Source organism: Furipterus horrens, unplaced genomic scaffold (assembly GCF_987537825.1).
Source record: "Furipterus horrens unplaced genomic scaffold, mFurHor1.1.pri manual_scaffold_7, whole genome shotgun sequence".
Lineage (NCBI taxonomy): Eukaryota > Metazoa > Chordata > Mammalia > Chiroptera > Furipteridae > Furipterus > Furipterus horrens.
The window spans coordinates 98,353,213-98,380,142 of NW_028327177.1; the positions used below are offsets into that span (position 1 = coordinate 98,353,213).

Sequence of the window (26,930 nt, forward strand, 5' to 3'; positions counted from 1 at the left end):
CACGTGAGCTGACTACTGGGCTGTTTCCAGTTATGGGGAGAGATCCCCAACGTCTAGCAATAGAAATAAAACCTTGAAACGTCAGTTCTTTGCATAGCTGGACCAAGACGTTCCTTGAACGGGGTTCTGTGCACGCTGGTAGTTACGGGAAGACGCAACAATTTTCAAAGCACTTTAAGGAGGGTCGATGCAAAGTGGGGTTTCCACAAGCGGCTCAGTCCGAGATTTCCTATCCGCGTGGTGCTCCTTTGAAACGGTTACCGAGTTGTTTCGCTGGATAAGGGCTGGGTAAAAGCTTGTTTGAGAAAATTAAAAATAAATAAGCGTGTTCGGCCCCGTCGCCACAAGAAAAAACAATGATTAATTTGGCAAACAGATGTCGATGTGGCCAAAACTGTTCCCCGGAGATAACAGCTGGCGAAGGGGCTTAAGGAGCATGCTGCAGAAGCCAGACCAGGTTCATGTCGCGCCTGCAAGAAGGCTGGTGTGGGGCCAAACCGAAGGTCGCCTCCGCCGCTCACTTCTCACGGTACCGCACGGGCCGCCGCTCCGGGCCGGGGCCGCCAGCGCAGTTGTGGCCGAGGGAGCCTCTGCGTTGTAGCTACCTCAAGGCCGGCCGCCCCGCGCGGTGACTGCGCTGGCGAAGGGAGCGAGCGCGCAAATGGGGGCCGGGTCATGCGGACTAGAACCCAGGGAGATTGCAGCCCCGGGGACTACACTATGTGGACCGTTGGCTAAGCGGAACCGCTAACGGCCGCGCGCTAACGGCAGCGCACTTGCCCACACCCCCGGACCCCCAGCTTTCGCTTCGCCTCGTTCCCTCGCTCCACTAATGCTAACAGTGCTCTCTCCACCCTTCCTGTGGCCACGCCCCCTACCTCGCCCCGCTCTTCGCGCCAGCGCGCTGGCCTGTGGAGTCAAACCCGCGGAAGAGGAACCCGGAGGCGGGGCGGAGGCCGTCGCTCCGCGATGACGTAGCCGCCGGCGCGGGCGGGTGACGCGGCCGGGCCCGTTGTCTGTGTGTGGGGCTAGGGGCCCCGGGGGCGTCGGGGGCTCCCGGCGGGGGCGGCGGTCGGTGGTGAGGGCCTGGACATGGCGCTGAGGGGCCGCTCCGCGGGAAGATGAATAAGGGCTGGCTGGAGTTGGAGAGCGACCCTGGTGAGGAGGGGGCCGGCTGGCCAGGGGCTGGGGAGGTCGGGTGGGCCCGGGAGGCCCCTGCCTGACCCCCACCCTCCCCTCTTGTCGCCCCACCAGGCCTCTTCACCCTCCTGGTGGAAGATTTCGGTAAGAGTCCCTGCTACCCGCCGGACCTGGGCTGCGGGGCCGACTCCTGCGCCCTCGCCGCACGGCCAGTAGTTGCCTTTCCCGACTTCTTTCCTTCCCTGATCGCAGGTGTCAAAGGGGTGCAAGTAGAGGAGATCTATGACCTGCAGAGCAAGTGCCAGGGGTGAGTGGCTTGGCGGCAGGATCTCTCTTTACCCTCGAGGGCTCGGGAAAGGTCTGGAGACGAGTGCCCCTCAAGGGGGATAGTATCAGGAACCCCCAAGTTGTAAAATCTCACATAAGGAAGCATCCCTCCTCGTGGGTTGTTCTCCTGATCAAGATGATATTTTTGTTTTCTCCCAGTCTTCCCTCAGCACTTCCCTTCATGTTGTAGCACCTGCAAATCCTAACCATCCTTTGGAGCACAGTCCAGCTGCTTTTTTCTGGTCTGGGAGCAGGAAGCCAGGCACCACACGGTGCCTACTGTGCAGCTGTACTTTAGTAATTACTGCTTCACGGTGCCGGTGTGCCAGTGCCTTTAATCTCCACACAAAGGCCTTGTATTGATTGGTTTGTGTGAGGCACCTACAAGGCCCCTGCTGGATAACCAACCTTGGGGTCTTGTTTTGGTGAAGAACTACTGCAGTGACTGAACTGAGACATCTGCTTTCATTTCCCAGGAAAGAAGGGGCTGATATGGGTGTTCTTTTTCTTGGCTGCATTGGGTCTCAGGCCTTGGGGTCCACATGTGAGAATTAGTGTTTAAATTCCTCAGTAAATTTTTTTGTCCTTGCCTTACCTTCTGTTCCTACCCTGTCCTGGGCCATTGGTTCTAGCTTTTCTCTCAGCCAAGAACCATATACTTCATAAGGATACTGGGTGGAGTCCTGGAGAATCACAGCCAGAGGCTTATGCTTACTTAGATGGCTTATGGTGGGCTTCTGGGGTGTGAGGACTCAGGCCCACTTTGGGCAGTGTTGGGCAGAAACCAGGGGAGAGCTGGGATACAGGAAGGGCACCTGAGCAGTAACACCGTGCAGGGGAATAGGGGGAGGAAAAAAGGGAATACTGGTTGCCTTCCCCCACCTGGGTGGTTTAGCTCTGTCCCTTGCTTCCCTCAGCCCTGTGTATGGATTCATTTTCCTGTTCAAATGGATCGAAGAGCGCCGGTCCCGTCGCAAGGTTTCTACCTTGGTGGATGATACATCTGTGATTGATGACGATATTGTGAATAATATGTTCTTTGCCCACCAGGTCTGCTGGGCTTTGTTTTCTGTTTGGAGGGTGGGATGCTGCCATTCTCTTTGCTTGGGAAGTGGAAGTGGGAGAAGGCAGGAGGAGGAGGTAGGCAGATACCAAGGGTGGTGATTATAGAAGTCCCTTGACAGAAGGAATTGAGCTTTTACTCATTAAAAAAGGGAAACTCTTTAGAGCAGTGTGGGGTCTGGATCCACTCGCCATACCCCCCAGACATCTGGTGGGTATTTAGTTAAATGAACAAATGTTGGGTACAGATGAGGGTGGTTGTCTAGATATAACTGTCCCTCTCTGGGTCCTCATTTCTAATGAATATGGGCTTCGATTAAGGGATGCTGTGTATGGGTGACTGTTCTTGGTTTACAGCTGATTCCCAACTCTTGCGCAACTCACGCCCTACTGAGTGTGCTCCTGAACTGCAGCAATGTGGACCTGGGGCCCACCCTGAGTCGTATGAAGGACTTCACCAAAGGCTTCAGCCCTGAGGTAGGCCACAGTTCCTTAATCCTGGCTCACAGCTGGCTGGGCAAATCTGACCCCCAGGGCCACTGGTGATGCTGCCATATGACACTTGGCACTATGAGGCTTTTCATTTCTCACATAAAAATTTACTTTACATTTGACTTTTAAATTAATTGTGTAAGGCAGTTGATTTTAGGTCCAATTATAAGGGAAGGAGACAAACCTAGGGAAGGAAGGAACATTGCTTAAGTGACACAATTTTTGGACTTTGTCAGCACTTTATAAGCCACATTGCTCCCAGTGTCCACTGATTACTGTGCAAGGACATTAGAGCATTTCTGTTTGGGACTCCAGAGCTCTCCTGCCTTTAGAAGAGTCCACCTGTGCTTCTGTAGGTTCCTGGAACACCTCCAGACCTGCTCTCCTGAGCTTTGTTTCCCACCGAGAGGCTTACCTGAGAAGTCGTTCTGATCTGGCTTATTTTCTTCCCTCTAGAGCAAAGGATATGCGATTGGCAATGCCCCCGAATTGGCCAAGGCACATAATAGCCATGCCAGGTGTGTGGGAGCTGTGGGTGCTGATGGGGGTGGGGGTAAGGAAGGGTTGTCCCATTCTGGGTCCTGACTCTGTCCTTCCCCAGGCCCGAGCCACGCCACCTCCCGGAGAAGCAGAATGGCCTTAGTGCAGTGCGGACCATGGAGGCATTCCACTTTGTCAGCTATGTGCCCATCACAGGCCGGCTTTTTGAGCTAGATGGGCTCAAGGTCTACCCCATTGACCATGGTAGGCACTCTGAGCTAGGGGTCCTTTGGGTTTCTCTGCTTAACTCCTATGGAGCTGGGGTCCAGTATCCTCAGGTGCCTGGGACTCAGTGGTGGGGGATGGGCGTTTAGGACATCTGGTTTTGGCCAGATGGCATCCTGCACTGCATTGCCTGACTGGCCTCTGATTCCCTGGCTCAACTGCTCTGTATCCTCACTCTCATTCTTGGCTTGCCTAAACTCAGAGCTTCGCACTTGCTGACTCCTCATCTTGGTGTTCCTTAGGGCCCTGGGGGGAGGATGAGGAGTGGACAGACAAGGCCAGGCGGGTCATCATGGAACGTATTGGCCTCGCCACAGCAGGGTAAGGGCTATGTGCCTCCCCTATCCTCTGGAGCTGTGTCCCCATTGGGAGGGACACAGAAAAGGGAACCAAGGCAGGTAGAAGCCAGGTGACTTGTGCAAGGCCACTTGGTGAATCTGAAAAGACCAGGTGTAGATCTTGGGCTCCCAACTCATTGCCTTATTTCCCGCCCAGGTTGCCTCTGGCCTGCTTGGGGAAGGGGGAGGCCTTGGTAGAGCCCTGGGTAGCCCAGGTATGCTGGCTCACTTCCTGCCAGGCCCCTCACACAGTTCATTGGATGGCACCAGCTCAGGTGGCTGGTGTGCATGGTAAGCTGCTGCTTGCCTGTCGTGGGGCCTGTACCTATATGGCTGTAGGTGTGACTTCAGGAAGCCCTGACAGGATATCTGCCTCAATCTGATGGTGGGCTTTGGAGGGAGCTGCTCTCACAGCTGCAGCTGTGACTGCAGGGAGCCCTACCATGACATCCGCTTCAACCTGATGGCGGTGGTGCCCGACCGCAGGATCAAGTATGAGGCCAGGCTGCATGTGCTGAAGGTGAATCGCCAGACAGTACTGGAGGCCCTGCAGCAGGTGGGTACCCTCCTGCTTGGTACCTTCCTAGCCATCTCCTCCTCACTGGGGCATCTGTCTGATTCCCAAATCACTGTTGTGGATCTGGGCTTCAACCAACTACTACCTCTTTTGTACACTTTTTGGGAAAGGGGGACTTGGGGTGGGAGGAAAAGTCATTTCTAGAAGGAGGTTTGGGTTTGACTTGTATTTTTCTGTGAGGGATTGGGCAGCCCCAGCCTCTTCTCTCCTCTCAGTCTTAGATTCTCTTTTCAGTTGATCAGGGTAACACAACCAGAACTGATTCAGACCCACAAGTCTCAAGATTCACAGCTGCCTGAGGAGAGCAAACCAGTCAGTGGCAAGTCCCCGGTGACTCTGGAGGCAAGCAGGGCCCCAGTGGCCTCTGAGGGCACTCACACAGGTACCAGGGGTCTTAGGGCCTCTTGTGGGCCTCAGAGCCACCCTCTCAGCTTGACCTGGGACACCCAGATGGAGCAAGTCTTTTCCTCTGGAGGCACTTGGGCAGGGATTCAGGGCCTCCTGCGGGAGGCCTGGAGCCCCCGTGCTTGCCTCCCTCTCCTGTTCGAACATGAAGGGAGAGCAGTTTTTCTCTAAAGAAATGTCAGTGTAAAGGGCTGCCATTACCCCAGGCGCCTGAGCTTTTCTGTGATGCATATTCCTTTTCTGGTTTTCTTAGAGGCTTTTTTTCCTTTCTGCCTCCCTCTCTTTTTCCATCTCACTCTTCCCCTGTCTCGCTGGGGGCCCACAACTGACTCCCATCCCAGCAGTTTGCTCGGCTGTTCTCTGGGAAGGGATGGGGAACAGTGCTGTGTCACAGGACTGGGGAGACACTAGGCTGGGTGGGGGCAGCTTTTCCTGAGGATCTGGCTGAAAGTCCTGCTTGTGCTCCTTCTTTCAGACGGTGTGGAGGAGGTGGCTGGTTCATGCCCACAAGCCCTGACCCATAGCCCTTCCAGCAAACCCAAGCTGGTGGTGAAACCTTCAGGGAGTAGCCTCAATGGTGTCCCGCCCAACCCCACTCCCATCGTCCAGCGGCTGCCAGCATTTCTGGACAATCACAACTATGCTAAGTCCCCCATGCAGGTGAGCTGGGAGTGCCCCACAGCATTCCCTCCAGGAGTTTCTTGAAAGGCTGCCACAGGCAGTTTCCTCAGGTGGTTCCTTGGTGTTCATTGTCATGGTACCTCTGTCTGATACTTGGAAGCACCCACAAAGGCAGGAGCTTAGGGAGGCAGAGAGAGCTCCTCTGATTTTAAGTCCAGCCACATGGCTATGGGCTTAAATGTTTAGATCACGTTCCTTAGTACAATTCTCTGGCTTGGATTCTACTGGCCAAATAAAGGCACATGTTTCAGGGCACTCTGTTTCTCTCAGAAGCCCTGTGTGGGCAGGTAGTGTGAGTGGGCAGCAGCTTTCCTATGAGCCAAGGGTAGGCTCTGGAACATCTGGAGGGGTTCTTTGGACTTGACCTGAGAGCCACATTGGCTTTCTCTCTGGCTGTGACTGCTGTGTCCAGCCTGGGCTGACTGACCCCTGCTGATGGGCTGTCTTGGGTTTCTGCCCCAGGAGGAGGAAGACCTGGCAGCGGGTGTGGGCCGCAGCCGAGTTCCAGTCCGCCCACCTCAGCAGTACTCAGATGATGAGGATGACTATGAGGATGACGAGGAAGATGATGTGCAGAATACCAACTCCGCCATCAGGTCAGCCTCAGCTCTGTAAGGCTGGAGGCTCTTGAGTGCTGTGAATCCTATCTTTAATTTTCCAGCTTGTGTCTGGGAATACCCTTCAGCAGATGGACAGTGCTGAGCACCTACTGAGTACAGGGCCCTGGAGGAGGCTGGCAGGGACGAGCTGACTCCAGGTCCCACGAAGCTTTTAGAGGGTTGGGGGTAGGGGCTGAGTGCATTTAACCAGATAGCAAGACATGTCCTATTGGGAAGTGGCCTTTTGGCTAGGCCTTGTAAGAATTAGATGAGCAGGGAAGGAGGAGATAGGGCAGAGGTACTTTGCTGAAAGACGTGGCATTTGCAAAAGGCCAGCAGCTGGAACAGAGAAGGTATCCTTTGAGCACACCTGGATGCAGCAATCAGAGCTTAGAGTGCTAGGCTTGGTATGGCTGGGTCAGGCTGCTGAATTGAGTGAGGAGCTGCAGGGTCAGTCTCTGGATGTCAGGGTGTGTTCAGACAATTCTAGGCATTGCCGGGTGTGTGGTCACCTGGCCCACTCCTTTGGCTCATCTCTTCTTGGGCCCTACAGGTACAAGCGAAAGGGGCCAGGGAAGCCAGGGTCACTGAGTGGCTCCGGGGATGGGCAGCTGTCAGTGCTGCAGCCCAACACTATCAACGTCTTGACTGAGAAGCTCAAAGAATCCCAGAAAGACCTCTCGATTCCCCTGTCCATCAAGACCAGCAGTGGTGCTGGGAGTCCGGCAGTGGCAGTACCCACGCACTCACAGCCCTCGCCCACCCCCAGCAATGAGAGCACAGACACAGCCTCTGAGATTGGCAGCGCTTTCAACTCACCACTGCGCTCGCCCATCCGCTCGGCCAACCCCACACGGCCCTCCAGCCCTGTCACCTCCCACATCTCCAAGGTGCTTTTTGGAGAGGATGAAAACCTGCTGCGTGTTGACTGTATACGCTACAATCGCGCTGTACGTGACCTGGGTCCTGTCATCAGCACAGGCCTGCTTCATTTGGCCGAGGATGGTGTGCTGAGTCCCCTGGCACTGACAGGTGGGCCTTGGGCTGGCTCAATGGCCACTTGGTGTACCAAGGATGGAGGAGGGTGGTAGCCAAGTGACCACCAAGTGTCCTGCACTCTGATAGGTCTTCTCATGCCTTCTTTTCCCAGAGGGTGGGAAGGGTTCCTCGCCCTCAATCAGACCAAGCCTGGGCAGCCAGGGGGCTGGCAGTCCAGAGGAGAAGGAGGTGGTGGAACCTGTAGATGGCAGAGAGAAGTCTGGGCTGCTCAGGCCCAGTGAGCCCTTGAGTGGGGAGAAGTACTCACCCAAGGTGAGCCCCTGTGGGTTTCTCTTCTAATCCTAGTAGGGGGAAGGACTGGGTTCTTGATTGGAGTTTTGGCGGGAAGGTTGGTGGCCATGAAGCCTGTCTGGGTTGGGTAGTGGCTGCTTATCCTTGCCTCTCGCTGCTTCTTGGTAGTATGGCTTTGGTGCTGGCCAGCCCCCCTCACGGGTACAATGCTGGGTTTTGGCAGGAGCTTTTGGCACTGCTGAAGTGTGTGGAAGCTGAGATTGCAAACTATGAGGCCTGCCTCAAGGAAGAGGTGGAGAAAAGGAAGAAATTCAAGGTGGGTCATCTCTCCAGCTGCCCGGTCCTCTGCCCATGACTGTCCCAAGGTACAATCTCTTGAGGCCAGCTGGTGGCAGCTCTCTGGAGATTGGCTGCAGTGGCCTCATCCATTTTCCCACAGATTGACGACCAGAGAAGGACCCACAACTATGATGAGTTCATCTGCACGTTTATCTCCATGCTGGCCCAGGAAGGTGAGGGTACTCATTGTGTGTTACCTGACATGCCCTACTGAGGGCCATGTTCCTCAGGTCCCTGCTCTTGTCAGGCTTCTGCTGGGGATTGAGCAGACTGTGGGGTTCAGGGGAGCCCATGAGACCCTCAGCTCTGGCCTGAGTCTGTGGCCTATTGAGCTGGTGGCTGCTGGGCATCCAGCCACCTGCTCAAGGGCCTCTGCCTCTCTGCAGGCATGCTGGCCAACCTGGTGGAGCAGAACATCTCAGTGCGGCGGCGCCAAGGGGTTAGCATTGGCCGGCTCCACAAGCAGCGGAAGCCTGACCGGCGGAAACGCTCACGCCCCTACAAGGCCAAGCGCCAGTGAGGACTGCTGGCTCCAACTCTGCAGCCCGCTCTTGCCTTGTGGCCCTCACGAGGGCCCCTTCCCTGCCCTACTCCCCTCTTCCCAGTATTACTGAATAGTTCCAGCCAGAGACCCCAGACCCTGGAAATGGAAGCCAGACCAGGATTCTCTGCATTGTGCCCCTGGGTCTGGTAGGGCAGGTCAAGCCCACAGCGCTCAGGAAGTAGCAGCTGGAGCTGGGGCACAGTGAGGTGCTGCGGCTTCCTCCACAGCTGGCTGTGGAGCTGCAGGACCTGGCCTTTCTGCCTGGGCAGCGGAATATATATTTTACCTACAGAGACGTCTATTTTTCTGGGCTCTGGCCCATCTTGCCACCATTGTGTTGACATAGCTGGCTTCCTGACTATGCGTTCTCTCCTAACAGTTGTTGTCCAGGTGGGGCCAGGGTGGGCATGGGCCTGTTGCTCTAGCCCCCGCCACCAATTGTCTCTGTTTTGAGGAAGCCAGGTCTGCTCTTTGTTCCTCCTGGGAGAGTTCCAAACTCAGGGACCTGGGTTCTGGGCTGGATTGGGAGTGGGGTGTCCCAGCAACCTGCTGGGGTCCCAGGCTTGAGGAAAGGAGTATCTGAGCTGTTTGGTGTCTTATACACCCTTCCTGGCTCCAGTCGGGCTTTTCAAGTCTGCTTTCCCCTTGAACAACGCTCTGGGTCTCTGCCTTCAGTGTTGTGGCCCTGGCAGTGGGCCTGCCTTGGGCTCCTGGGCTGTGTCCCTGGAGCCTGGGGCTTGGAGGAGCCTCTGCCCATCCCCTCAGTATTACCATGTCTCCCTTCCCTTAGGGGTAGCAGAGACAGGGCTGCTAGCAGGAAACTGGCACCACTCAGCTCTCCCTGCCACGCCAGCTTCCTCAGCCTCTGCAAGGCACTCAGGGTGGGGAACTGTAGGACCAAGACACCAAGTTGGAGCCCCCATGTTCCCAGAGGGCCTGATGCCAAGGAGTAATGGGCCTAGCACTGCCTTCGGAGCTCGGCCCCCAAATATAGCCCCATGGCCCCTGCCAGATGGCTTTGAAGGAGATCCAAGGAGGCCCCTTATCTGTACATAGTGACCTGGGTGGGGGTGGGAGACAGCTGGTGAGCATGGCAGTTGCCTCTGCACTGAACACAGCCTGATTCCATGAGCCCCTGTAAATATTGGATCAATAAGTGAATAAAACTCCTAAAAAATGAACCCTCCTATTGTTGCTGGCCTGAGGTTTGTAGGCTAGGCTGAGATGGGAGTGAGGACCTAATCAGGCCTGGGCCCAAGGCCCAGTGACCAGAAGTGAGGAGTATGCATTCTTGGGTATTTAGCCTTCTGGGGCCGAGATTCTTAGGACCCTAGGCCCAGGATTTAGGGCCTGAGCTGAGGATGGGCTTCATGTGGGCTGTGAAACCTGAAGTGCAGTTTGGGAGGAGAGGGCCATAGCTTTCACCAAATCTTAACAGCTTTGCAACCTGGAGAGATGCTGGGGCTCGGTTGAGGCAGGGCTGCCTCTTGTCCTGCCTGGTGTGCTCTCCCTGGAGGGGTCCTGTGACCTTGGAGGGCTCACCTGTCCTCTTGTTGCATCTGGACAGGTCCAGCAGGTTAAAGCTGCTACCTGTCACCTCTTCCCCTTGCTAACCACATTCTATTGAGGCCGCTGTAGCCCCTCACCCTCACCCTCACTGTTTCCCTGGCAGTGAGTTCTGTAGAAGCGGCCCGATGTTAAGTAGGTAAAGCTTAGCTGGATTGCTTAGAAAACTCAACTTTAATGGCTCCCTCCCTCCTGTCCAAGTCTAGTAGTCCAGGGCACAGATGAGGGCCACACCGCGCTTTATCCAATGTCGCTGGGGCTGGTCAGAGGGGATTTCCACAGCAATGATATAGTTGGTGGAGTGGCCTGTGGTTGATAGTGTTCCTGGGACAAGCAACAAAGGGAGAGAGTTAAGTTGTCTGCCACAACTAGAGAAGGACAGGGTACAGGCAATGGATTTGGCAGACTTGGGGGCAAGGAGGGAGATCTGATCCAAGGGGAAGTCCACTTGGTGAATGGGTTAATGCACTGACTTGAGGACAGGCAGCAATGGAGAGTTGACACCACTCATTTCCTGTTGGGCCCAGCCCAGGCCTCAGTTACCCCCTCTGAACGTTGTCAGGTTGGGCTCCCAGGACCCAAGGTGGATCTACTGGGGGAGGCAGCAAGATGGGGAGTTCAGGGGTCACTCCATAGATGGAACCCTGCCTGTTTCTGCCAGGCTCTGTCCTTGCCTGTTGTTCTAAGGACTGTTGATCGACCTCTATGGTCATCTTGTTCAGCTAACTGGGTCAGCCTATCTGTCCTGGACTGGCCCAGTACTGGGCCCATTCCTGTGGTGAAAGCTCCTGCCCTAGGCCTCGTACCGGAACGGGTCAGCGTCTTGTAGATGGGACACAGGTAGAAGGCTTGGTCCTGAATCTTGCGGTTGGGCATTGGCAGGAGCCAGATAACTGCCATTTCCGTGTATAGCTCCTTGGGCCGAGACTCGGCCAGCTGGAAAGCCATGGGGTCCCAGCGGGCACCTTCCAGGAACAGTCCATGGATGTAGCACCCCTCTTTAGGCCTTTTCTTGAGTTCTGACACTGACTGGTGCATCACCTATGGGGGTACACAGACATGCCCTACACATATCAGTACCCAGAATCTGGATTAGAATTTTGGTTCAGAGGCACAAACTCCTTCCTGAGAGCTCTGCCTGCCTGCACATCACTCATCCATTATTTTAGCTGGTAGCCTGTATGTTCTGCTATTCTGGATTTCCCTGGGGGTCATGGTCTCTTCTGGCCTGGCTCTCCTTTTTCCTCAATCCCTGCTCAGGGGTCCCCTGACTCTGCCATCCAGGTGTGGCCTGAGACCCCCCCTCCTGTCTAGGCCATACCCCAGCCTGTCACCTGACCTTGCCCTGGCTGTGTCCAGACCTTGAAATCAAAGGAGATGGTGTCAATGGAGATGACAGACTTGCGGGCAAAGTTCTGCAGGCTGCCTGTCAGGAAAGCCTGGGGGAAGAAGAATCCACTGATCCAGAAAACAGCTGGGATGCCTCCTTGGATCCAGGTCTGCAGGAAGTCCAGGCGTTGCAGCAGATCCATGACCCATGAGGACAGTGGCTTGAGTGATGGGTAGGCCTTGGCATTCCAGAGCTCAGGCACAGTGTTGTTGTACAGGCTGGCAGCCATCAGCTCCAGCTGTGAGGACATCACCACCAGCCCCTTGAGTGCCTTGAGCAGATCTCGCAGCGACTGTGTGATCACCTGCAGGAGCCGGTTGTACCTATGGGGCCAGTGGCAAAGAGGCAGACAGTGGGCCAGGGCCATGTAGCAGTTTCTACATTCCTCAGTTGTAGGTCATAGACAGAAAAAAACAATGGCCGAACATAGAGCTGCTTGAACAGCCTGGGTACCAATCCCAGCTCTGGCCCTTAGCAAATATGTGACCTCAGTTCACTTAACCTTTTTGGGCCTTATCTGTAAAATGGGAATTTAAAAAATGTGGCTGAGTTAGAGGATGGATTTATAGCATTTGGTATGGCATGTGGACCATAGTACCTCTTGCTGTCATTTCTCTACAGCCCAGTAGTCTGTTGACTCAGGGCTCACAGTGGGGGGCAGTGTTTGAGGCAGGGGGATTACCGAATGACCTCCTGCACTAGCACAGTGTTCATTGACTCCTCATACAGCACAGGGTACTTGCTCATCACCAACTGCAAGCTGATGGGCTCAGGCACCTGGAGCAGAATGTTCTGGGCCACATTTTCCACTATCTGTAGGGGCAAAGGGATACTGGGGGTCAGGGCTGGCCCCCACAACCCTTATGAGATTCCACATGCACAGAGTTTCTTCCCACAAGGGAGCGGGCAGGATGGTGGGTGGGAGATCAGCCCTGATCAACCCTTGGGGCCCTTCCCCCTGTTGCGACCCACCTCCTCCCTGCTCTGGCTGCCCACAGAGGACGATTTGGGTTGCAGTTGTGTGATAGCACCGAGCAGAGCATAAGTCTCATTCTGGGCAAAGGTGATGTTGGCATTGTCGTGCAGGCCAAAGATCTCAGGCATGTCATTGAGTGGGAGGCTCTTGATGTAGGAGAGGTAGCCCTGAGGTGTAGAGAGGCATGACTGAAGCCCCTGCCTGGCTCTACCCCCAGCCTGTGGGTGGCCTTCCACTTGAGCACATCCCCTACCCATCACCCTGGTTGTAACCCTGTTGTTCTTGGGACTCCATGGCCCCTGTGGCATCGTGTGGGTGGCTTCTGCTTCCCTCTCAGCACCTTTCTCACTGCCATCCATCTCCCTGCTTCTTCCTTTGGCTGCTCAAACCTGTTATACTCCCTCATTTTCACTGATGACCTACACTCTGGAATGCCTGACCCAGCTCCTGACCACTGCTCATACATCTTAGCTGAAGCAGCATTTCCTCAGGGATCCCTCCCTGACTGTGGGCTGGGTTGCCCCTGCCTTACCCCTGCCTCACTGAGAGCCCTCAAGCAGTAGTGACTGTCTTTGTGGGATGGATTAGTCAACGAGAAGGCGCTACTGGAGGGCAGGGGCCACATCTCCTTCAACCCAGCACCCAGGTGGTTCTTGGTACCCCAGAACCCAGGCTGTGCTCACGTTGAGGTCGTAGGTGGGCTGGATCTGGTGGTAGATGCCTGAGGTGCTATAGCTGTGCTCGGGGGAGAGCACATCAGGGCTGTAGAAGTCTTCCAGGATGTTCATGATGCAGCGGCGGTCCCAGTCGTCAGTGACTCGGCCCCCATAGTTGATCTCCCCTGCAGTGTACTTGAGGACCTATGTGGTGGGTGGGTGAGGGCCTCACAAGTCCCCAGCTCCCTACCCTCAGCCTGTCCCCAGCTCACCTTGTAGGGGATGTCATCATACTCATCCAGAAACATCTTGAGCTGGCTGATACAGATGCGCAGGTCCCCGTCTGTGAACTCATAGGGAATGTTGAAGCCCAGGGGCCCAAACTTTCGGCGCTCTAGTGCATTTCCATGGAACAGGCACAGAGACAGTAGCAGGGACTTGAACTCCATCACCTGTGAGAGGTGAGAGACAGGAGACATGAGGGGCAAGGACAGGGTCAGGTAGGGCAGGGCACGACCAAGTGTGCCTCACCTTGCGACAGGAGTTGAGAAAGTCGTCGCTGAGGCTGCTGTAGGACTTAAGCAGGTTGGCCTTGACACCACGTGGCGGCTCAATCGTCATCTTGGAGCCATTCTGCAGGATGGACACTGGGAACTTGTTGCTGGGCAGACTGGTAAGCCACAGGCGGAAGTCCCGGTGCACCTGGTGGCCATGTTCGGTATGAGCATCGGGACCCATACCTGGTGGCCTCCCCAACACCAGGCTCCCTCCTATCCAGGGACCCTGGGCCACCCTCAGCCTGACTCTACACCTGGGTGGGCCAGACCAGGCTGCACGGACCACCAATTAAGAATAGGAGCTTTGCACCCTAACTGGTGTGGTAATGTGACTTTGGGGGCCACTGGGAAAATTAATGTAATTGATGCATGTTCCATAGGTTTCCTGAGCAACCCCTGTGTTCCTGGGCTGGCCTGAGTGGTTTGCGGGACCATCTCATTTAGCTTCACAGTCCTGGGTGGACACATCAGTACTCCCTTCAGCAGAGGAAGCTGGTGCACCTTGTCGGGATTGATGTGCTCAATGAGGCGCTCTAGGGCTGGCATCCAGCTTGGGGCCAAATGGCAGTTCTGGAAGAAGACCCACTTGCCCCTCTCTATGGAGCTGCGCACCATGGCTTCTGCCAGCGGGCCCTGTGGGGGTGCAAGTGCTGAGTGGTGGGACCAGATGGCCTGGCTGGTCATCACCCTCCTCGCCCCACCCTTACCTGGCCCTGGCCCAGGGAGATGGCGGAGAGCTTCTTGGAGAACTTCATCTCTTCAGCAAACTTGTACAGGTCGGCAGCAGGGTCAGTGCCAGGCGACAGCACAAAGATGAGAGGTGTGGTGGAGTTGGAGTCTTTAAACACCACCGACAAGTTGGCTGTCTGCAGGACAGAGGGAGATGCTGGGGCCACATGGAGCTAAGGAGGCACAGGGACCCCAGCAAGGGATGACAATCTTGGAGCTCCCAGAGAGATACTAGGGGGCTTCTTTGTGGGGCCTGGAACCTCCCAGAGCCTTTGAAGGGGTGGGGCTAGGAGTCCTGACCTGATAAAAGCTGCAAAGTGGTCTGTCCAGGTGCAGTCAGACCCCTGGCACCCAGGTGGGGATTAGCGGGTGGCACTGGCTAGTGGCACTTGCCTGGGGCTCAATGAAGCGTGGCTCCAGGTTGGTGGCCACAAAGTCCTGCATGGCGTTGGTAACCTTGTCTCCACGCAGGCAGCGCAGGACCAGCAGCCTCTGGAACTGGTCCAGGTACTGATCCCAGATGCCTGGCAAGGGTTCCCTGCAATAGTGCCCATGTCTCCCTGAAAGCTGACCTGTGGGAAGGCACTGGCCACAGGGGCTCTGCTGGCTGGATGGCAGAGGAGAGTGGGGTGTCTGGGGGTATGTGGTTGGGGGTACAGAAGAGATGTGGCCACAGCTGTGTGGCAATCCTAGGTGGCCTCTCAGAAGGCTCCTGTGTCTGGGGTCTCACCCCCTCAATGTACCCACAGTGACATGCCTTGGAGCCCAGCTTACCGGTGGGGCTCAGGGCTGTCAAAGATAGCCTGAAATTCTGAGAGGTGTTCCACAAAGTCAGCAGCAAAGGAGGAGAAGGCTGGCAGGTTCGAGAGTGCCAGGATGTCTCGCCAGGCCCGGTCTGACAGCCAGTCCACTGCAGGGTTCTCAGTCATCACCTGGACGGAGCCCCCGGACAGGAGGTAGTGCCACTCACTCTAGTGGGGAACAGAGGGAGGCTAGTGCCAGGCTCTATGTACATGGGAGCCCACCCAATATACAGCGAGGTGGTGGCCGTCACTCTCACTATCTTGGCAGTGCTTTCCAACACACCACGAAATACCTGGGGCTCGTGAGAACGTGAGCTGGGAGGCTCAGGCCAGCCTCTGTGCCCAGCAGCACACTCAAGGCTCTGAGAAGGCCTGTGCTCATAGGATTGCTTGGGCAACAATTAACCCGGGGTCCCCTAGCTGTTTTTAAGCAAGGAATTATGTTTCCTGAGGCCGCTACCTCTTTGCTCTTGCTGTGCTGTCATGCCTGGCCTTTCTTTCCACCCTGTTTTCCCAGGTCCTGCAACAGGGCACCTCCTCAGGCAGTCTGTCCTGGACCACGGTCCCACCCAGCTGCCTCTCTACTCATGTACCTGGTCGATCTTGTCCTCATTCATCATGATGCGGGCACACAGCAGGAAGGCGAACATCAGCTTGTGCTTCTCAAAGAGGCTGCGGCAGACGTTACTATAGAGGCTGTAGGTCAGGTAGCGATTGATGTTGGCAATGCGCTTCTTCAGATTGTCTGCAGGGCAGAGAGGTGATGCAGCAGATGGGGAGAGGGGAGGGAAGCAAGAGCCCTGGGGTCCAGCCCAGCCAGTCGCCTCAGGGCAGTGTGGGCCTCCCCATGGGGCATTTGGAGTTCCCAGTAAAAGGGCTCTGAGGAGGATAGGGAAGGGTGTGTGTGTTCTTATGTAGAGTGTATATGTTATGAGAGCATGTGCAAGTGACTATGGGTGTACGTTTGTATATGTGCCCACTGTGAAAACATGCTCACATGTCCCATCTATGCCAAGGTGGGAGCCTGGCATTGTGTCCATGTTTGCATGTGTGCCAGCGATACCTGCCCTCTCTGAGTTGGCGATGCCTGAGAGGAAGATGTTGAGAAACCACTCGAGGGAGTACTGGTACATAGGGTCCACGCTGGCCAGGTCTGACACACAGAAGAATAGGATCTGGGTCCGGACAGCCACAGGTATGTACTCCATGCGTGTGAGGTCAATGTCCTTCTCTGTCTGCTCTGCAATCCTGACCTTGGCCTGGGGGTATAGTTGGGGGGGAGGTGGTCAGGCCTAGATAGGCTGGCAAAGAGCAGCAGGTAGAAATGGGTGGGGACAGGAGTCAGGCCTGGGGCAGGTGGGGAGAGGCAGACAGGGTGTGCAGGCAGCTGCTGACCTGGATCTCTGCAGCCTTCATCTTGGAGGCCTCCAGCACTTTGATGAGTTCCATGTCATCCACAGGGTTGCCTTCAGAAGAGCTGAGCCGGTACAGGATCTGGTCTTCAATGTCCTTTAGCTCCTGGCGCATCTTGGCATTACTGACAATCAGCTGGTTCTTGGCTTCCTCCAGGTCAGGCCGCTCCTCAGCCACTACTTGGCCTAGCAGCTGGTCCTCTAGGCCACTGTCAGGGGCAGGGAACACCCTGTCTGTAACACCTGGTGGGCTCCAAGGGCCAGCCCCTCTGATTATCTGAGCTCCTGGAGCTCCTGCCAGTGTCAGCCTGGGAGGCCTAGCCTGTCTCAGGCTGCAGGAATAATGTGGAACCTGCTTTCAAAGTGATCAGTTCTCAGTGAGACCTTGGTAGCAGCCTGGAATCCCAGTAAGGGATAGGCATTTGGATGTGTGAGTTTCTGGGGTCTCTGAAAAACTCCCTTTCAGCAGGAGGAAGCTGTGGGTGACTGAGAGGGACAGGCCTTAAGGGTGTTTCCACCCCCTGTTCCGTGAAGAGGTTCGTAGTGACCACTGGCATGGTGATACTATGCCTGGGCTCACAGTATCAAGGGGGGGAAACAGGCCTCGGGGGAGCGACCCAGAGTGAACCTGACTCAGGGCTCCAGGACAGCTCTGAGGGTGTGTGTACAAGGGCCTGGAAAGTGCTGAGCTGCAGAGGAAGGGACAGAGTGGGGCTAATGCTCTCAAGGGAGGCTGGGGTGGGGGAGGGGATTTGACCAGGAATCAGGTTGAGTTGGGAGTGGGAGTTTTAGGTGGAAATAAAGGGAAGCTAGTGGAAGGGCTAGAAAGTGTCAAGATGACCAGGAGGAAGCTGGCAGAGCCACTGAGTGGGGCAAAGACCCAGTGAGTCCTGGCCTGGGGGTAGGAGATGGGCAGTGGGACAGGCCAAGACATAGCTGATACTTGGGATCCTGGGGGCTGGGGGCTTACCTGGGCGACAGGGTGAAGTTGATGAGGGTGAGTTTGGTGGCAATCTCAGGCGTGTAGTGTGGGTTGGGCAGCTTGGTGGTGATGTACATCCTGAAGTCCTCATGGTAGGGGATCACTGTGTCCCCTAGCTTCAGCACTGTGTTCCCCTGCTGCTTGTATGTCTGTGGTGGGTGGGATGGGCAAGCACTGTTGCCTGGCTTTCACCAGTGTGGCAGGGGAGGGAGGCTGTCCTCTCCCCTGTCCAGGCCAACAGGCCACTCCCCACATGCCCACATATACAAGCTTACCTGCTTGAGCAGCACAGGCTCCAGAGCTGGGTCCAGCTCCTCGCCCACATTTTCCAGGAGGCAGGGCTTGCCAAAGCGGATGGCATTCTCCATGCTGCGCAAGAAGTCACGATCACTCAGCTTGAACACATCCAGCCCACTTTCTTTCTCCTGTGGGAGTATGGACAGGCTGGGGTTGTGGGGCGGGGGCTGAGAGCCACCCTGAAGCTCAACTCCTCCTCCTGTGCCTCCTAAGCCTGCTGGGTGGGTAGTGACACCTGGCAGGTGGGCTTACCATGTTCTTGATCCATTTGTTGGCCTGGCCCTGAGGGTCAATGAAGTGCGTCCAACGCTGGGAGAACTGGTTGATGACCCCGTTCTCTACGGATAGTGTGTCGTTGGGGAGGCCAGCGATCTGTGGGGCACCAGGTGCCATACTGGGTCGGGGCTCTCACACGAACAGTGTTAGCTTTGGCATCAGCTAGTCCCAACCTCATGCTTTGGCTATGTCTGTCCTCTCCTTATTGTGTCCTCTTGGAGTTGGGGGACAAGCAACAGTGTGCTCCTGGGCTGGCTCCCCCAAACCTGTCTTTACTGGGCTTCTCTGTCCTTTTGCCTACTGAGTCCTCACTCAGTTAGACCATCTCCACAGGGCCCACAGCCCATCAGCCCTCCCAGATTGTGCACACCTTTTACCTCTGCCTACTGCCTCTTGGTTCTCTTCCTGTGCCAACTCTACCTGCCCTTTAGAGTCTAGCTGAGGCATGACTTTTTTTAGGAACCCTTCTTGACCCTCCCTCTGGACACTGGTCCACCAGCTTCACCCCCACTCTTCAAGCACCCCTTGAGTTCTCTGCCCACAGTTAGCTAGCATCTGAGCCACACTGTGGTCAGCTTTCTCCTCTCCTACCCACCACGCTCTGTCTGGGTCTGGGTGGGTTCAGGGGAGCCATCTCCGAGCACGTGCAGGAAAAAGGGTGGGAGAGAGACAGGAGGCTCTTGGTCCAGCTTGTATCATGCCACAGACCCAGCCCAGTCACTCCAACCCCCCAGGGCAGGCACCTGCCAGGAGCGGATCTTCACGGGGTTCCCCAGCGTCCTGATTAGTGTGGGCTCAGAGGTGTGTGGGACATGGTAGATCACAAGTTGCTTGACCCAGTGGTTGTAGAGCACTGTGCGGTACTGGCCCTGGGGAGATGCCAGACTCAGGTCCACCCCAACATGACACCTGTAACGCCTCCCGCCTCCCTCTGTACCCTATCACTTGGCAGCTGCACACAGAGGTCAGAGCTCAGACATGGAGCCAGACACCTGTGTTCCAGTCTCACTTTGGGTGACATCCTTGGCCTCCTTAAACCTCAGCCCCTCATCTGTGAAACAGGGGTAGTCATAACAGTGCCCACCTGTCAGGGCATCTGTGAGAATTGAATGACATGCACACAACAAGCCTGGAAGTGTGAGCTCATATTCCTACTAGAAGGCCAGCTCCACCAGGGTGGGTTTTCTGGCTGTTTTATGCACTGCCACATCCCCAGTGCCTGGAACAGCACCTGGCTCAGACAGGGTGCCTGATAAACGCTTGTTATTTTATTAATTAATTAATTAATTTCTTCACTTCAGGATTTTTTTTCACTGTTTTTAGAGAGAGAGGAAGGAAGAGAGAGAGAGAAGGAGAGAAATGTCAATGTGAGAGAGAAACGTCAATTGGTTGCCTCCTGTACAAGCCCTGACCAGGGATTGAACCTGCAGCCTTTTGGTGTATGGGATGACTCTCTAACCAACTGAGCCACTCTGGCCAGGGCTGATAAGTGCTTGCTAAATAAATGAGTGAGGGAAGAGCCACCCCACTGGCTGCCCTTCAGGGAAGTAAGGCCTTAAGTTAGGGCCTCTTTGTGAGGTGAGGCTGTCCCAGGCAGGGCTCAGGGCTCCTTACCGTGAAGGGACCCAGGTAGGCCACGAAGCCAGCAGCCACCAGTACATCTCCAGAGATGTTTTCAAGCATGTACTCCAGGTTCTCCACTGTCTCCTGCCAACGCACCCTCTCATCCGACAGACCACTGATGAGCTGCAGAGGGAGCCACGTGGGGTGGGCTCTGGGAGGCCTGGGTGTCCCTTACCGGTGCAGCCCCAGGCTGCCAGGGAGGGGCTGCAGACAGCCATCCCAGGACCCCACCACCACAAAGACCCTTCTAGCCTCTGTCTGAGGCAGGCCATGCCCACAGACCCTCCCTGGAGGTGTGTGTGTACCTTGTCAGCTCGGCCCAGCCGCTGCTCACACTGCTCACACTTCAGCTCCAGCTCCTCCTTCTTGCTGATGCATTCTCGGTACCTGGCCTGCATTGTGGCGATGCCATCCTCCACCTCCTGCAGCCGCTGCTTTGCCTCCTCCAGGATCTTCTGTGTCACCTCCAGGTCATCCTGGGCCTCCCGCAGAGCTTGCTGCGGACAAAGGGAGCAGGGCCAGCTTTTTGAGTGCCCTGGGGAGCCCTTGCCCCCTCCCTTGCCCCTCAGCCGTACCCAGCCCTTACCCGCTTGGGCTCCATGGCCTTGGCCACGAAGTGGTACTTGTGCATAGCGCGCACCCACTGGCAGATGGAGGTGCAGGCCTTGGACACCTTGGCGATGGCAGAAGGCTGGAACTCTTCATTGTCGATGTATGGCTGGATGGCTTTGATCACTGCCTCACCAATGTTGTCCTGGACATGGGAACAATGGGGATCAGGGGGCTACTTCCCAGGGAGGATGGGGTAGAGGGGCCTGCTAAAGGATACCCTGATCCTGTCCTGTGCCCCATGCCCTGTGCAGGCCTCAGTACAGGTGTCCTCCTTAGGGAATAAACATGACCTAAAAAGACTGGCTAGAAGAGAAACTTCTGTGTTCCAGGATTTCAGATAACATGACTGGAGGTTCCCTGAGAAATGATATAGTCTCAAGATCTAACAATACACAGGCCCCATTTAAAATTCATTTAGAGACCAGGGCTGCTTCCTCTCAGGTGTGGAGACAAATCATGCCCAAGGGTAATAATCCCCACCCCAAGAGCTCACCACACCCCTGGGGCTCTTGTCCCACCCTGGGACATTCTAACTCTGTAGTTCAGGATGGGCCCAGGAAGATGCATTGTTCATGAGCTCTCAGAGCTCAGAGCCTGGGACCAGGGGAGCCTGAACACTGGCCTTGAGCATTCCTGATTTGGGCTTATTTAGGCTCATGTGGTCTCTGGTTTCCAGTCTGATGGAAAAGGAGAAGGGGAGAAGGGGAAGCTCACAGGGGGTCCAGCTACCTTCCAGTGCAGCCTGGGAAGTGCCTGTCGTCACAACACCAACACATGGTGGTAGTGGGTAGCGCACATGGGACAGACAGTTGCCCCCTAGCCAATTTCTGGGCTGAAGAGGGGCCCTCCAGGAGGGCTGTGGGCTCCAGGCTGACCTACCCTCAAAATAGCCAGGATCTGGTTCTAGGCCACAGGGCTATGCGTCTGCAGGTGGAGGGATACGGGACAGAGATTCCAGTGCTGTGGTAGGGCAGGCTCCTCTCCTGCTTCCCTGTCTGGCTGGGTAGCCCTCATTCACCTACTGGCCAGTTGCCTGGCATGCTCACCTTGTCAAATTTGAAAAGGCTCTCGAGGAAGCGGCCAGGGTCCTGCAGCAGCCCCTTGCCAGGCTCCCAGTAGTCATCCACCTTGGAGCCAGGCTTCTCTCCAGGAACCTTCTTGGGCTTGATGCCCTTCAGGATACACACAGCTTCTATGACCAGCTTCACGCCTGGGGGTGGTCGTTGCATAGCACGTACCTGTGGGCCAGGCCAAAAGTGAAAAAAGGGGAAATCCATTGTTGTGTGGGTACCCTGGGTAGGGACAGCTGCCAGACAGGGTGGGCCCCACCAACCAAGTCTCTACCACCATAGACAAAGGGCATGCCAGAGACCTCGAGGACAGCCTCAGCCTACTGCTCTCCCATATACGCAGGCCTGGCCACAGAGTCCTGGATGCTCACCTCTCCAGCCCAAAGCCCTCCCATGCACCTGCTGGGGTCCTGAGGCTGGCAGAAGGAAGTAGGGGCAGGTAGCTGGGTTTAGGCACTAGCTCTGCCCTCACCTCTTGGCACATGATCCCCTAGGGATATGTAGAGGGAGGGCCTGGGGACCAGGACATGAGGTACCATAAATAAATGCCAGGGGGAGCTCTGGGAGATGCCTGGCTGCCCACCTCAGTCACATCATTTTTGTTGAGGTTGCGCAGGCTGGCCAGGGCCGCATCCAGGGCAGGTAGTGCTTCATCCAGATCCTTCTGGGCATCATCAGCAATAGCTTGTGCTTTCCTGGCCTTCTCGTTGGCCTTTATCTCCTCTGCCTGCACTGATTTCCGGGTGTCCTCAGCAATGGTTGTGTCCATCTGGGGCCCAGAGGCAGGGAGGGCGTGGTTGGTGGCCAGTGTCAGGGGTAGGTACGCCCTCCTCCCTTTTCCCCTGTTTGCCTCTCTGTCTCCTCAGGTGGAAGGAAATGAGGGTTGGGATGCCCTGTTTTCCAAGGGTCCTCTTGGCTGTGTCAGGCCATGGATATCTGGACTGCTAAGAGCCCCTTCCAATCCTGAGTGCTCACTGGAGGCCTGGCATAGGCTCTTGCTTTACATGCTTGGGCATAATTGCCCTATGGGGCAGGGCCCCTTAAGCCCACAGGGCACCTCCATGTAAGACAGGGAAAGGTGCTCCTCCCACAAGTCCCTGTCTTCCCATTTGCTGGAAAGAGTTTTACTACACTGACTTTGTAGAGCAGAACTACTTTTGCCAGAAAGCTGTCATAATGAAAACGCAAATCTGTGATGTCTGCAGGAGGTGGGGCTCAGAGCACCTCAGAGAGAGACCAGGAAGATTTTGCATGGCTGCTGGTGGCAGCCCTGCCACTAACTCCATGTTGTGATTATTGGGTTTGGGATTTGTTTGTCTTGCTCTTCACCGTATCCCCTGCCCAGTGCAGTGTCTGGCATAGAATAGGCTCTGACCAAGCATTTGCTGAATAAACAAATTACTGAATGAGGAAATGGCACAGACAGGCTAAGCAACCTGAAGAAGTCTCCTGAATTCCAGTGATCTTGTGGTTGCATGGGGATGCTGAGCATCTTAAGACGTGGTCAGACATCAGGGACTGACCCAGAACAACCCCCCCTCCCTACCTTGATCTGCTCCATGGTGAGCACGGTGTCCTTGGCAGCCTCCTCCAGCAGAGGGCGCATAATCTCCAGCTCCTCCTGCATCTTGGTCACATCCTCTGAAGTTCGTAGCAGCTGGGGATGGCAGTGCACAGAGGAAGACATATGTGACAGGGCACCAGAGAGAGAGTGAGAGAGAGAGATGGGGAGAGGGCACTGCAGAGCTGCCCTCACTATGAGTGGGAGGCTCTGGCCGGCAGCTTCAGTAGCCCCCTGGTTGCCCAGTGGACCCAGAGGAAGGGAGCAGTCCTCTGAGAATCTGTGCAGTAATCTGCTTTGGCTTTGCCGTTTGGCTGGCAGCTCTTGCTCTTCTGATGAGGGAGGAAGCCACCCATTTAAATGCTGTGGGCTGCGGACTGAAAGGCTAGGCTGGGCTGCCTGGATCAGGGCTAAAGGGAGACCAGGCAGGTCCAGCCCCACCCCAGCTCACCTTGTAGAGGCCACTCTTCATGCGGTTCTTGGCAGTTTTAAGCTCCTGTTTCTTCTGCCCGATGAGGATGGAGAAAATATTGAGCAGCTCCAGATAGCTCTTGGGTGTCACGTAGTTGTGGCGGGCCAGTTCGTCCAGGTACTCAACACACTTCCTGGCCACCGACTGGTGGATATGCACGCAAACCTGAATCTGTGGGGTGGGAGACTGATGGCAGCCTTGTAGAGCCTCCAGCAAAGAAAGGGTACCAGGGTGCCCTTGAAGCCACTACAGCCTGGTCCTGAGAAGGGACCCATGTGCAGGAACCTTGATGCCCTTCACACTCATTCTTTCCTATGACCTCACCACCTCAAGGATAAGGTCATCTCTTCTGTAGATTGGAAACCCATGACCCAGAGAAGTTAAGGGGCTTGTTCAAACCAGAGTTGTCAAAGCAGAGCGGGCTTTGAATGTGGACCCAGGTATCTCCCAGCTGTTGGCCCAGCCATAGCCCCCTTGACCTGCGTGCCTCTCTGAGAGCCCTAAGGTGAGGGTCCCCTCCAACCCACCGCTGCCTTAGGCTGGATCTGAAGTAAGGGAGGGCCCAAGGCCTCAGCATAGCTGAGGGTAAATGGGAAATCAGCTCACCCTATATCTGGACCCCCAGGTGACCATTACTCTCTCAGGTTGGACCAGACAATTCTAGCCCCCCATCTGTAGTCTCTAGGTTGTGACAAAGATCTTTGAAGAAAGCTGCCACAAAGCCCTCAGGGAATAAGATAAACATTAACTGTGACTGTGTGCCCAACCTCCTACGTCACTGTGATGACCTTGTGGCACGCCCATTGTACAGACGAAGAAACTGAGGCTTAGACAGGTAAAGCTGTTTACCTAAAGGCTTACCATCAGTGGTGGGCCTAGGACTCTTACTTAGGCCTTGGTGACCCCAAGCCCAAACCTAAACAGTTCCCCCTGATTTTTTGTTTCTAACCAAGTCACTTACCAGTCCTTCAATTACTTCAGAGGTGGCTTCCAGTTCTGGGATTTCATTCAGGAATATGGTGGCCACAGACTCCAGGGCCTCTGCCGGCCACTCATTAAACCAGTCAATGGTACAGCAGTTGACCAGGGAAGGGAACTGCCTCAGGCGAGCTCGGAAGACCTCTCCAATGGGGCTGGAGGGCCAGGAGTCCAAATGAATCCCTAAGACACATCATCAGGAGCCCAGGACCCAGGGCCCTTCCATAGCCCTATGGCATGGCAGTCAGGAGGCAACACCCAATAGCCTGGACCCAATGGCATGGTGGCAAGGCCCAGGTCATTTTTCCTCAAGGCTGGCCCAAGTGCACCCCTGCCCAGTCTTTCTGTCCCTGTGTGGCTGTGATGGCTCCCTGTACCTCATACATAGCACCATGTGAATGTTGCTGCGCACGCGGCCAGTATAGGCAGCCATGAGATTGGCCTTGGTGGGCTGAAGGCTCTGCTCCTGGATAATGGGCCGCATGGTGTTGACAATCTGGTCCTGCTCGTCTGGGGTATAGAGGTTGGGAATGTCACCCGAGTTCAGGACGTTGTTAATGTCCTCCAGGAAGGACTCGTTCTTGATCTGGAGAGGGAGAGGAATGAAGGAGCTGAGCCTTGAAGATGGCTCCTAGATGTTGGGCTCTACAACTATGGTTTCACTGGAACTTCACAACAGCCCCATTTTACAGATCATGCCACCAAGACTCAGAGGAGTCCAGGGTCACAAGTCATGGTCTAGGACTTGCATCCAGGCCTGCCTTATGGCAGAGACCCTGAACATCACCACTGTGTTGTGAAAAGGCTCTGGGTCCTGGGTGGGAACTGTGGCATCTTCCTCTTCTCTTTTCTGGCCTCTCATACCTCTGTTTACTCACAGGAAGAAGCCAGGCCACAGACAGAAATGGGTCTTTGCCCAACTCATATCATCAGGGCCTGGCCGGTGCCAAAGAGCACTCCTCCTTGGGGAGCCCAGGGGTGGGAGCAGAGGGTTAAACCCAACCTTGACCACCAGCCAGGTTTAATCTCTGTTCCATTTGTCTTGAGGCCCCAAAACAACAACCTCATCTTCTCTCAGAGTCATGGGAGAGGCCTCACACATAGGGAGCTCTAGAGGGAACAGCCCTGAAGAGGGCAGCCATGGGCATAGCAATTTGGGCACAATTTGGATGGTCCTTGAGATGGGAAGCTGTTGGCCAGTGAGTGGGTGCTGCTGTGGTCAGCCATAGAGCCAGGGACCTTCTTTACACTTGGGGTACAGTAATGACTTATGCCTCATGTGCCTGACCCGCCCATCTGTGGCTTTCCCTTGTCCCGACCATCCCTCCTAAGATTCACCCTACTGACAGTGACCTGGGCATGAATAATTGACCAGCTTCCAGGATGCCACACTGAATGGGGTTATATCCAGCCCACCCTGGACGCTGACCCCTGTCCATCGTGGTGACCCCTGTCCATCGTGGTGGCACCTGGGTGTCCGAGAACAGGAAGGTGATGGGCAGGCTGTGCAGGCCAGCCTTGAGCAAGACCTTCTTAACATCTTCACGCCACTCAGTCATGCCATAGCTCTTGGATAGCTCAATCTGGAAGCACTCGTACTCAGCCCTGGAAATGAGTTGAGAAGAGGTGTGACAAAGTTTGGGGCCAAGTGCTGAGTGCTAATCAGTGCCCATACCCCACCCCAGCCATTCAGAGTCTTGCTCCCATCCTGGGCATATTTGCAGACTCTCCAGGCCCTGATCTGCTCTCTGACCTCCACACCTTTGTTCGAGCTATTCCCTTGGTACAAAATGCCTTCCCTTCCATCCTCCCAGCTCTGATTCTGAGAGCAAACCCATGGCTACCGCCTCTAGGAATCCCTGCTGGATGACTGCATGTATATCTCCTTCCCACTGCAGTAAAGGGCACTGCCACTGCCTCTTCTTGGACCCCAGGTCCTGTTCCCAGAAGCCCATAGGCTGGGAGGGTCTGGCTTGGGGCTGCCGTGTTCCCAGTACTGTGGAATAACATGGGTGGAAGCAATAGTATGCCACCAGCTGCCCCCTGCCCACCATGCCTGGGGCCCTCACATGTGTGATGTGAGCCGTGTCAGGGAGCTCCGGCCACTGCCACCCACACCCAGCAGGAGTGCATTGCCCAATGCCTGGCGCAGTGTGCGACTGATGCGGCAGATGTGGCTCAGAGCGTCCATGAAGAGCACCAGCTTTAGCTTGGCTGTGTTGATCTGGTTGTAGTCCTCCATGTACTCCTCAATCACCTTCATCATCTGGGAGGATGGGGAGAACTGGGTCCTCCTTCTGTCCCTGTACACCTGGACCCCTGATGGGAGGTGCACCCCTTCCCATGGCCTGCCCTGCTCTTCTGTGCATGGAAGGGTTTTGGGCTTTAAGAAGCCAGGTCTGCCTGAATGA

General features: G+C 55.6%; 2 protein-coding genes across 5 annotated transcripts in view; one reads left to right on the plus strand and one right to left on the minus strand.

Annotated features, from left to right (window-relative positions):
* The first annotated feature begins 1,011 nt into the window (after positions 1 to 1,011).
* Positions 1,012 to 9,740, plus strand: BAP1 (BRCA1 associated deubiquitinase 1). Of its 3 annotated transcripts, none has more exons than XM_090284081.1 (17): positions 1,013 to 1,158; positions 1,255 to 1,284; positions 1,393 to 1,447; positions 2,385 to 2,517; positions 2,887 to 3,006; positions 3,478 to 3,539; positions 3,623 to 3,765; positions 4,029 to 4,107; positions 4,611 to 4,680; positions 4,936 to 5,083; positions 5,582 to 5,766; positions 6,250 to 6,383; positions 6,940 to 7,418; positions 7,537 to 7,697; positions 7,900 to 7,992; positions 8,116 to 8,188; positions 8,402 to 9,740. In XM_090284081.1, the coding sequence occupies exons 1-17, from the start codon at positions 1,122 to 1,124 to the stop codon at positions 8,533 to 8,535; spliced, it is 2,136 nt and encodes a 711-aa protein (XP_090140207.1). In that variant the 5' UTR covers positions 1,013 to 1,121; the 3' UTR covers positions 8,536 to 9,740. The 3 variants fall into 3 exon arrangements, with proteins under 3 accessions (XP_090140205.1, XP_090140207.1, XP_090140206.1); XM_090284080.1 differs by having other exon boundaries at positions 1,014 to 1,158; positions 4,557 to 4,680; XM_090284079.1 differs by having other exon boundaries at positions 1,012 to 1,158; positions 1,255 to 1,447; positions 4,557 to 4,680.
* Positions 9,741 to 10,289: 549 nt separating this feature from the next.
* Positions 10,290 to 26,930, minus strand: part of DNAH1 (dynein axonemal heavy chain 1) — a 77,448-nt gene continuing 60,807 nt past the window's right edge. Inside the window, exons 48-77 of one of the 2 annotated variants that reach the window (XM_090284083.1) lie at positions 26,589 to 26,785; positions 25,989 to 26,124; positions 24,897 to 25,105; positions 24,503 to 24,674; positions 23,521 to 23,712; positions 23,055 to 23,165; positions 22,092 to 22,277; positions 21,485 to 21,676; positions 20,413 to 20,580; positions 20,132 to 20,323; positions 19,818 to 19,949; positions 18,947 to 19,072; positions 18,180 to 18,299; positions 17,906 to 18,055; positions 17,619 to 17,779; positions 16,632 to 16,857; positions 16,300 to 16,495; positions 15,830 to 15,981; positions 15,208 to 15,404; positions 14,827 to 14,971; positions 14,412 to 14,570; positions 14,206 to 14,337; positions 13,679 to 13,849; positions 13,420 to 13,599; positions 13,175 to 13,351; positions 12,488 to 12,658; positions 12,198 to 12,328; positions 11,487 to 11,838; positions 10,932 to 11,166; positions 10,290 to 10,449 (exon numbers count right to left, since the gene is read on the minus strand). In XM_090284083.1, coding sequence (XP_090140209.1) covers positions 10,328 to 10,449; positions 10,932 to 11,166; positions 11,487 to 11,838; positions 12,198 to 12,328; positions 12,488 to 12,658; positions 13,175 to 13,351; positions 13,420 to 13,599; positions 13,679 to 13,849; positions 14,206 to 14,337; positions 14,412 to 14,570; positions 14,827 to 14,971; positions 15,208 to 15,404; positions 15,830 to 15,981; positions 16,300 to 16,495; positions 16,632 to 16,857; positions 17,619 to 17,779; positions 17,906 to 18,055; positions 18,180 to 18,299; positions 18,947 to 19,072; positions 19,818 to 19,949; positions 20,132 to 20,323; positions 20,413 to 20,580; positions 21,485 to 21,676; positions 22,092 to 22,277; positions 23,055 to 23,165; positions 23,521 to 23,712; positions 24,503 to 24,674; positions 24,897 to 25,105; positions 25,989 to 26,124; positions 26,589 to 26,785 — 5,190 coding nt within the window. In that variant the 3' untranslated portion in view covers positions 10,290 to 10,327. Of the gene's footprint in view, positions 10,450 to 10,931; positions 11,167 to 11,486; positions 11,839 to 12,197; positions 12,329 to 12,487; positions 12,659 to 13,174; positions 13,352 to 13,419; positions 13,600 to 13,678; positions 13,850 to 14,205; positions 14,338 to 14,411; positions 14,571 to 14,822; positions 14,972 to 15,207; positions 15,405 to 15,829; positions 15,982 to 16,299; positions 16,496 to 16,631; positions 16,858 to 17,618; positions 17,780 to 17,905; positions 18,056 to 18,179; positions 18,300 to 18,946; positions 19,073 to 19,817; positions 19,950 to 20,131; positions 20,324 to 20,412; positions 20,581 to 21,484; positions 21,677 to 22,091; positions 22,278 to 23,054; positions 23,166 to 23,520; positions 23,713 to 24,502; positions 24,675 to 24,896; positions 25,106 to 25,988; positions 26,125 to 26,588; positions 26,786 to 26,930 lie in introns of both variants that reach the window. The other variant, XM_090284084.1, reaches the window with a different exon arrangement.